We start from the raw sequence: 9,885 nt of genomic DNA, 5'->3' as shown, positions 1-9,885 counted from the left end.
TCACATTGTAAGTTCAATTCAATAATCGATACTTGCATGGCACATGGTTCTCTTTGTATTTGCTGAAGCAGAGCTCCTTTAAGAGCGGGGCGTGTTTCCTCGTGTCTTCGGGGCGAGCAGACTCGCGCGCAGTTTAAAGGTTCACTTTGATTTGAAGTTGTCGGCTGAAGTTCGAAGACGAAACAAAACTAAAAGACTTAAAGAAAATAAAATATAAAGCCCCCTAAACGGGAGCCATTGATGGTCTCCCTGATGAGGAGGGTTCGAACAAGCAGGAACAAACAAGACGAAAGAAAATACCGGACTCAACTGAACGGAACGCGGAGTGTTCCGTTTTTCTAGGGTAGCGAAAAATTCCTCCTCCCTGGCGCTTGGGCCAATTGGAACGCGAAATTCCAGGCGGGAGAAATTTCCTTTGTCTCACTTAGGAGTTCGATTTGCATGTTTTATGACAGTCTTAGGATCATGCCATTTCTACTTTAAACAATTATAACTGCAGTAAAATGCATTTTATCATAATTTGGTACCCATATCTTTCCTACGGGTATATGGAGGTTCAATTCAAGACCACATTTGGTATGTTTAAACGCTACGGCATAGAAATGACTTCTTATTCTGTAAAATAAGCATTAAGAGTTCTACTAACAATCTAGGAATAAGATTAACCCAAAATGTGATGTACATTTACAAATGGAAATGAAAATTGGACTTTTAAAAAGATCCACGTGGCATATCTATGATTGCAACAGGGTGCACATCTGAAACATTATTCCTTTAAGGTTTACAAGAATACAAAAACCCATCACAGAGAAGAACAATCGTGGAAAAGAGAAATTACATTCAGGTTTACATATTTCTTCAATGGTTATACCTATAGAAAATGTAGGATTTAAGTAGGGTTAAAGATTAACACTAACTCTGCTCCACTCCTAAAATCTCTGTTGCTGGGCATTCCATTAGGCAATAAAACACAGTTCAACACATGGGGGAAGGGATTGCCAGAGAATGTTAGTGAACCTTCTCTAACTAAAACACTATTGATTAAAGAATACATTTCAAAACCACACCTCTAGAAAATCATAATTATATGATCAAACAAATTACTAAAACATGCATACAGGAAGGTCAAACCCAAATCTGAGTTACATACATTAAAACTATATTTCTATAGGAGGATGTTTGTGTGTGTGTGTGTGTGTCTGTGTGTAGAAAGTTTCAAGTTTCGTTATCTCTCGGTGGTCCAGAGAGGGGAAAGGGGGGGTTTGGAATGTCTCTGAGGTGAAATTAGTGTCGTAAAAGTCAATTGGTCGCCGACTAGCTGGAGCCAAAGCCTGATTTGCACTCACGAGTTCAAAGTGCACCAGCTTTTGTATTCAGGAAGAAATGTTTTTAGCAACACAGAGTATTTGAATTTGTTAATTCAAACCAACGACGAATGATTCGATAGCCAATGTTGTTACAAAATGCTGTAGATGAAAAACTGTAAGTGTGTGTCTGATCTTCTGCAGCATCTGATCATCTTCATTTCACTGGCAAACAGTTTATTCTTATTGTCTGTTCTGTTTGACTTATTAACTAAAAATTATGTTTTATTAATTATACTTATTAATTAAAAATTACTAATTATTTTGGCTTGAGAAATTAATTATTATTAATATGAGGCTAAATGTTCCAATTGTAACTCCTAACAACCACCAAATTAGGCTCAGACCTTCACACTGTTCTGACTCAGGTTGCTTTATCTTTTATAAATGATCAGACTTACGGTTTTCCTAAAAATGACGGAAAAAAATTACAGACTCAGACGGAATGTTCAAATCCATTGAAATGCATCATTTGCATCTGGTGTGGTGCTTATATATATATATATATATATATATATATATATATATATATATATATATATATATTTATATATAATGTATAAAAAAAACTGTTTCAAATAAGGGTTTGAAAGTATGTAGTTTGTCTTGTAATTCCGTCAATCATTATACATGAATATATAAACAGCTGCTGCCTCAGTGCATTCATATGTTTCAGAGCTCGAGTTATAGGATAATATACATATGAACACATGAGGATTTCACTGGCAAGAAGATTACTGAAATGTGTCAATACTTTATCTTGTCTTTCATATTGTAAACATGAATTTAAACATACTTTCATTATTGTATGGAAGTTGTTTAATGGTTACTTAAGTATTGAATTTATAATAATAATAATTACTTTAGGATTTGGGATTTACAATACAATCATTTTTCTTTATCAACTATTACATGCACAAATACAATTTTTAGTACATATACACAAACCTCACAGCAACACAAACACAATTATTACACAATAATTTATCCAATTGACTCTAATATGCAGAAGCAGATAACAGGAAAAAAAGTGAGTATTCGCTTTATAGGCCAAATCTGAGAATACAACACCATCTTGTAAAAAAAAAATAGATTTTTTTTATTTTAAAGCCTTGCCAACAGAACAAAAGTCTATTAACATAGACTGCATCATTTTATAGTTAAATGGCCCTGGGATAAAAAGAAATTAGTTTCTTTTTCAATGGGGACATTTTTGTCCTTAAGGTCCTGAGTGTAAATATTTTGTGTAGACTGTGGAAAGGAAAGAAGAAAATTCAAATAAAAATACACACTTGTGCCACAATTTATGCAGTTTGCATTAACACAGGACAAAATTATTTAAAAAAAACCCTGAAAGAGACAAACATGTCCTTAAGAAAACACAAGGGTTAATTTGGTTCTAAACTTTACATTGAAGTGTGATTGATCAATGAGACCCTTTGATAAGCATAATTTGCAAAACTGTATTCATCTAGAAGCAGAATCAGATTTAACTGTGATTTTCTGCTGTAATAAACAGTTTAACTGGTAAGATCCTCAGAGGAGAAGTTGTGCAGGCATTATATAAGAATGGAAAGACAGTCTCAGTGAAGGATGTCCTGAATCTGCGCAGACAGTCTTTAGTTACAGGATCAGAGAATGACACTGTTCCTCTGTCATAGTCCAGCTGAACTCTCACACGCTGAAGCTTCTGTTTAACAGTGAAGACAGTGAGGCGTTGCTCTGGGGATTTTGAGCTGTATTTGCTGTTCATGTACCACACACACCAGACATTAGACTTAAAGAAATCCTCTCCCTTCCTTTGGTTTGATGCTGTTGTTATTCCAAGAACCCAGAGTGTATTGTCTCCAACCTCCACATCCCAGCAGTGTGTTCCTGAGTTAAAGCCCTCAGATCCCAGGACACATGTATAACTGTCAAACCTCTCTGGATTATCAGGAAGTGTTTTATCTACACGACTGAACAACACACTGGTCAGATCAGCAGAGAGTGTGAGACGAGGACCTGCTGTGTTTGGATCCAGAGTCAACGGAGCTGCAAAGAGAATAACATCAGATTACAGGATGAGATATGATGTATTTAAATGTAAAAGTTAAACATTTTTCTTTCGTTGAAAGAGATCATAAATCATAAATCATAACAATGGTCTCTCAGTTACTGTCAGAATGGATTGAGGCTTCAGGTTTAATATCAGTATTCAATAAACACTATTGTATCCTAATACATAAACATAAACCATGAGGAATAGACTTTTCATTATGAGTTCGCTGTATGATCTGATGATTTTCTGAAATACAGTTCAGATTCACTTGGTAATTCAAGTGATTATTAAATATATGTCTATCAAATGTTAATGTTGTGTGTGTTTATATGTGAACTATCTTCTGCACTGGTGTCAAATCTGCTGAGACTCACTGTGTTGGACAGTTTCCAGCATCTTCTTCCAGACTCTGAACGGCAGGTTACCCAGATAACGCGACACATGAATCAAAGCTCCAGAACTCATCCGTGGATCCGGCTGTGAGATCTGGACTCTGAGGAACATTCAGGAGTCAGAACTGCAGTGAATTTGAGTTCAGATCCATTGAGAGAAGAGATACGAGCAGTTCACTTACCTTTCCATCGAGGCCTTAAAGTTCTGGAACATATAGAGTTTGAAAACATTTTAATATCTTATCAAACACTCTCATTGTCAATGAGTCTCTCTATATAAGTTGTTTTATGCACAGAGAATGAAGCCAGATTGATTTGTCACCTTTAGAAACGAGATGTCATTGTCTTTCATCATCTCCTCCATGTCTCTGATTGTGTGTGAAAGAGCTGAGATGTGTGTGTTCATCTCCTCCAGCTTCTCCTTCATCCTCTGCTTCTTCTGCTCCTCTTCCTCTCTCAGTGCAGTGATTGTAGCTTCTTCTTCGTCTCTGAGAAACTGATGAAGCTTCTCAAACTCTTCTTTAATCTGACGCTCTGTGTGCTCAGCTTGAGACTGAAATCAAATCACATTCACTTCAATCATCTCAATCAACACAAATCTCAGATACCCGACATATAACGGATCCAGAAGCAGAAGCTGCTCGTCATTTACAGAAATAATCAACTGGAATCCATTATATTAAATATATCAGTTTATAACGGTATAAAGTGATCCTCCAGCTGTAATGAAAATGACTCTTGATTCTGTTTCCTCACATTGATGTGTTGAGCTGTTTTCTCAAACTCTCCTTTCTTCTTTTCATTGTGTTGAAGTTTCTGTTGTAAGGACTTCAGTGCTGTATTGAGCTCCTCCTAGAATTGAACAAAAATACATTAAACACCAGATTACAGTGAAGAGAAGAAAATACAGTGATATGATCATACAATTCTGTGCAAAAGTATTGACCCCCACCCTGATTTCTTCTGCTTTTGTGTAAATCTCATACTAAATTGATTCAGAAAGAAGTTGGCTATCCTCTCTGTTCCAGGATGGCCAGCCCATCGAGAGGTATGCTAAGGACTATTTGACATGCTGTCATTTAGCATCATTAGAGGACTCTCAGCTCATGGACATATTTTGGAGTGGGCTAGATGAGGAGATCGCTCTGATGCCGGATGATAATGCCGGATGGACCCTAGAGGGGTATATCAACCTGGCTCTTCTCCTGGGTGGTTCATCATTTACTGTGGGCTTGGTAGTTGAAGAACCCCACAAGCTCACAGTACCCCCTGAGCCTGAGCCAATTCACGTCCCGTCCGTCCGTCCAGCCTGAGTACATTCCTGTCGAGCCTGCACTTCACTTCAGTCCTGTTGAGCCTGCACTTCACTTCAGTCCTGTCGAGCCTGCACTTCACTTCAGTCCTGTCGAGCCTGCACTTCACTTCAGTCCTGTCGAGCCTGCACTTCACTTCAGTCCTGTCGAGCCTGCACTTCACTTCAGTCCTGTTGAGCCTGCACTTCACTTCAGTCCTGTCGAGCCTGCACTTCACTTCAGTCCTGTCGAGCCTGCACTTCACTTCAGTCCTGTCGAGCCTGCACTTCACTTCAGTCCTGTCGAGCCTGCACTTCACTTCAGTCCTGTCGAGCCTGCACTTCACTTCAGTCCTGTCGAGCCTGCACTTCACTTCAGTCCTGTCGAGCCTGCACTTCACTTCAGTCCTGTCGAGCCTGCACTTCACTTCAGTCCTGTCGAGCCTGCACTTCACTTCAGTCCTGTCGAACCTGCACTTCACTTCAGTCCTGTCGAGCCTGCACTTCACTTCAGTCCTGTCGAGCCTGCACTTCACTTCAGTCCTGTCGAGCCTGCACTTCACTTCAGTCCTGTCGAGCCTGCACTTCACTTCAGTCCTGTCGAGCCTGCACTTCACTTCAGTCCTGTCGAGCCTGCACTTCACTTCAGTCCTGTCGAGCCTGCACTTCACTTCAGTCCTGTCGAGCCTGCACTTCACTTCAGTCCTGTCGAGCCTGCACTTCACTTCAGTCCTGTTGAGCCTGCACTTCACGTCAGTTCTGCAGATCCAGAGACTGCTCACGTCACGTCTGCCGATCCAGAGACTGTTCACGTCATGCCCGCCGAACCAGTGTCTCAGGACAAGATGGCCGCCGCCGAGCCAGTGTCTCCGGACAAGATGGCCGCCGCCGAGCCAGTGTCTCCGGACAAGATGGCCGCTGCCGAACCAGTGTCTCAGGACAAGATGGCCGCCGCCGAGCCAGTGTCTCCGGACGAGATGGCCGCTGCCACGTCGCCTGAGCCCTCAGCAGAGATGGTCGTCGACACGCCTGAACCTGAGCCCTCAGCAGAGATGGTCGTCGACACGCCTGAACCTGAGCCCTTAGCAGAGATAGCCGCTGCCACGGTGTCTGTTCCTGAGCCGGTGTCTGTTCCTGTGCCATGGCCGCCTGAAGGTTCGTCTCCTCCCTGGTCGTCTCCTCCCTGGCCGCCTGAAGGGTCGTCTCTTCCCTGACCGCCTGAAGGGTCATCTCCTCCCTGGTCTCCTGAACCGTCTGCTCCGCCCTGGCCTCCTGAAGGGTCGTCTCCGCCCTGGCCATCTGAAGGGTCGTCTCCTCCCTGGCCGTCGTCTGCTCCCTGGTCGCCTGCTTTGCCTGCTCTGCCCTGGTCTCCCGTATTGCCGCAGTCTCCAGACCCTATTTCGTTTCATGGTCCAGGCCCACCTTTGCAAGGTCTTGGTCCCATTCCCTATGCGGGTCTGGCCCTCCATCCCTCCCCCGGGACCACCTCCGCTTCACCACCCTCCTGGACTTTTGTTTTCTGGGGAGTGTCTGGTAGCCACTCTTAAGGGGGGGGGGGGGCTATTTAATGATTCAGGTCTGTGTTCATCTGTTCCCCATTATGTTGACTAGTCTCCCCAGGTGTTTCAGATTGACCACGCCCCCTTGTTATCTTGTTTAGCTTGTTTGTCCTTGTATTTAAGCCCTGTGTTTGAGTTCAGTCTTTGTGAGTTCTTGTTTCATTGTTGAGTGCTGTTCCTGGTTGTCCTGTCCCGAGTCATGTTTCCGGAATCTATGTTTGTAAAGTCTAGAGTCTATTTAATAAATTACACTGCATTTGGATCCCGCTTTCTCCTTGTCTCCGCCGCAGCATCACAGTGGCCTTGTCAAAGGCCTGACTTGAAATCAATTGAGATGATGTGGCAGGACCTTAAACAGGGAGTTCATGCTTGAAAACCCTCCAGTGAGTCTGAACTAAAGTTGTCTGCTCCATTGTGCTCTTTTTTTTTTTTTTGCTAAATAATATCTATGAAAAAGGCCCCACTATTTCTTATGTACAAAAACATAAGAAATCAGGATGGGCAAATACTTTTACAGCACAGTAAATGTCATATAAAGTTGAGTAAAATGACACTGAAATAGTAATGCATGAATGTGATGATATCTATGTTTATGACTAATTATTGTTCTTTACATGTGAAACAAGAAACATTAGTCTTACCTTATATAATGAAACCACTTCACTGATGGGTCTGAATTTATGATTGTCATGTTTTTGTGAATTAATACACACTAAACACACAGGCTGTTTGTCCTCCAGACAGAAGAGTTTGAGTTTCTCACTGTGTAAACTGCAGATCTCCTCAGATCCTGATGAACGTTTCTCATTTCTCTCCTTCAGGAACGACTCACACAAGTTTTTTAACGCCAGATTGAATGGAGGATCTTCTCTTGAGGATCTCCTCCTGCAGACAGGACACTCCTGAGTTTCCTTAGTTTTCCAGAACTGTTGTAGACACTCTTTACAGAAACTGTGACTACAGGACAGAAGAACAGGAATCTTGAAGATTTCATAGCAAACAGGACAAATATACTCATCTTCAGCTGCTGAAGCCATTTTCTCCGTTTGAGTCTCGCAAACTAAACTTTACTTTCACTTTCTGAACGACGGTTTTCAAAAATGAATCAAGATGAGAATCAAAGATCTGCTGTCTGTTCAGAAATGAACATCACAAAAATCCTTCTGTAAAGTTTTTCTCTTTGTTCTCCATTGATTGCTTATTCTTTATTGCTTTTATTGAGACAAAGTCGGTGTGACAAAGGAGAAATAACAAGTCAGTCTCTTCCTGGTTAGTGTTGTAAGAGGGAGGAGTTTATGATCACTGCAAAAAATGCTTTTCTTACTTAGTATTTTTGTCTGGTTTCCAGTCCAAATATCTAAACATTCTTAAATCAAGATGCATTTACTAGATAAGTAAAATTAGATAAGATATTATGTCTTGTTTTATGGGGAAATAAATCAAAATTAAGTGAGTTTTTGCTTAAAATAAGCAAAATTATCTGTCCATGAGGTAAGAAAAATAATATTAATTCAAACAGAAACAAGATGATTTTTCTTACCCCATGAACAGATCATTTTACTTGTTTTAAGCAAAAACTCACTTAATTTTGATTTACTCAGTAGTTGAACTAAGTGGTTGGCCATTGTACTGTACAACAGAATAACTAAAAATATCTAAAATATCTAAAAAACACAAAAAGAGCAAAGGGAATTTACATCAAAAACACCAATCATAAAATTCAACATTAATTTTCTGTCATGCTCAAATCTTTGTCAGTGTAATGGGCAGGAATAAAGATCTGAGTGACTTTGACAAGGTCCAGATTGTTATTGTCACGGGGTGACAAACAGCCCCGGAACAATTCCCCTTGGGAGAATTGTTCCCGTTGGGACGTCTTTAGCGCAACACCGTCCCCGGATCTGTATGAGTGTTTGTCGTCATGACAACTAAACGGCAGATTGGTGACAGGTGTAAGGACTTCACGCTGAGTGTTTGATTGAGACCACTCCCGTTTCTTGACAGGATAAAAACACACAAGGAAGAGAAGGCTGTGTTGTGCTGTGTGGTGTTGCGCTGTTCTTCTGCCCCGTTGGTCTGGATTGTTCTTCCCCCTGATCGTTGGTGGCTTCTCTCCCGTGGGGATTCGTTTATGGAACTGCAGTGAGGGGTTGTCTTGAAGGAAAAGGAGTGTTATTTGAGAGGACTCGGGGACGGTCAAGAGGAATGAAATTCGCTGACTGAGCTGGGGAAGAGAGAGATGAGTAGTTATCAAACTGAATCTCATAACTGCATGTGTTTTACACTAAATTGGGTATTGGATTGAAGTGCTTGGATCATGTGTACACCTTGCACCGAGTGAAATATTGATTCCTGTTGATTTCCTCATCTCCTCGCCCCGATTGGAGTCCAGCGGAGTGAAGTCCGTCTGTGACCGTGAAGACCAATCTCTCGAGTGTTCTGCTCGCCCCTGGCGATCATCAGTCCGGTAGACCAGGATCTGTGGGTGAGTGCTGGCCTTATGCGCACTAGAAGAGTGGAATTGCAGTGTGTAAATTGACGTTTCCCCTCACGAATACATGTTTAGAGTTGGATTGCAGTGTGTGTGTGTGGAAGAATACCTGTTATTGCCCCGCAACTGCCCATGTGCCCTGGGAATCTACTATTTACCGTGAGAGCTGAGTGAGATTGCTTACATCTATGTGCGGTGTTTAGAAAGAAGAAACCTCTGCGAGATAACATCACCCCATTTGAGAACTGTACACTGCTGTTGAAGTTGATTCTGTCTGTCCTAGAGAAGCCCCGTTCAGCCTACGACTGTGAGTCTGCTGCAGCCCTAAACCTACCTGCATGGTGTGAAGTTATCTGTCCCCTGCAACATACGTGAGAATTGTACACTGCTGTTGAAGTTGATTCTGTCTGTCCTGGAGAAGCCCCGTTCAGCCTGCGACTGCGAGTCTGCTGCAGCCCTAAGCCTACCTGCATGGTGTGAAGTTATCTGTCCCCTGCAACACACGTGAGAATTGTACACTGCTGTTGAGGTTGATTCTGTCTGTCCTAGAGAAGCCCCGTTCAGCCTGCGACTGTGAGTCTGCTGCAGCCCTAAACCTACCTGCATGGTGTGAAGTTATCTGTCCCCTGCAACACACGTGAGAATTGTACACTGCTGTTGAAGTTGATTCTGTCTGTCCTGGAGAAGCCCCGTTCAGCCTGCGACTGCGAGTCTGCTGCAGCCCTAAGCCTACCTGCATGGTGTGAA

General features: G+C 42.0%; 1 protein-coding gene across 1 annotated transcript; it reads right to left on the bottom strand.

The window, feature by feature from the left end:
• Positions 1-1,952: 1,952 nt before the first annotated feature.
• Positions 1,953-9,615, bottom strand: LOC307170682 (zinc-binding protein A33-like). Its single transcript, XM_079891899.1, has 7 exons — positions 8,975-9,615; positions 7,289-8,871; positions 4,554-4,649; positions 4,120-4,350; positions 3,980-4,002; positions 3,780-3,898; positions 1,953-3,398 (listed from the first exon to the last, which is right to left on the bottom strand). Exons 2-7 carry the CDS (start codon positions 7,682-7,684, stop codon positions 2,854-2,856), a joined length of 1,410 nt encoding a protein of 469 aa, XP_079748025.1. The 5' UTR covers positions 7,685-8,871; positions 8,975-9,615; the 3' UTR covers positions 1,953-2,853.
• Positions 9,616-9,885: the final 270 nt, after the last annotated feature.

This window comes from Squalius cephalus (genome assembly GCF_949319135.1).
Source record: "Squalius cephalus genome assembly, chromosome: 14".
Lineage (NCBI taxonomy): Eukaryota > Metazoa > Chordata > Actinopteri > Cypriniformes > Leuciscidae > Squalius > Squalius cephalus.
This window is presented reverse-complemented; position numbering and strand designations above follow the sequence as displayed.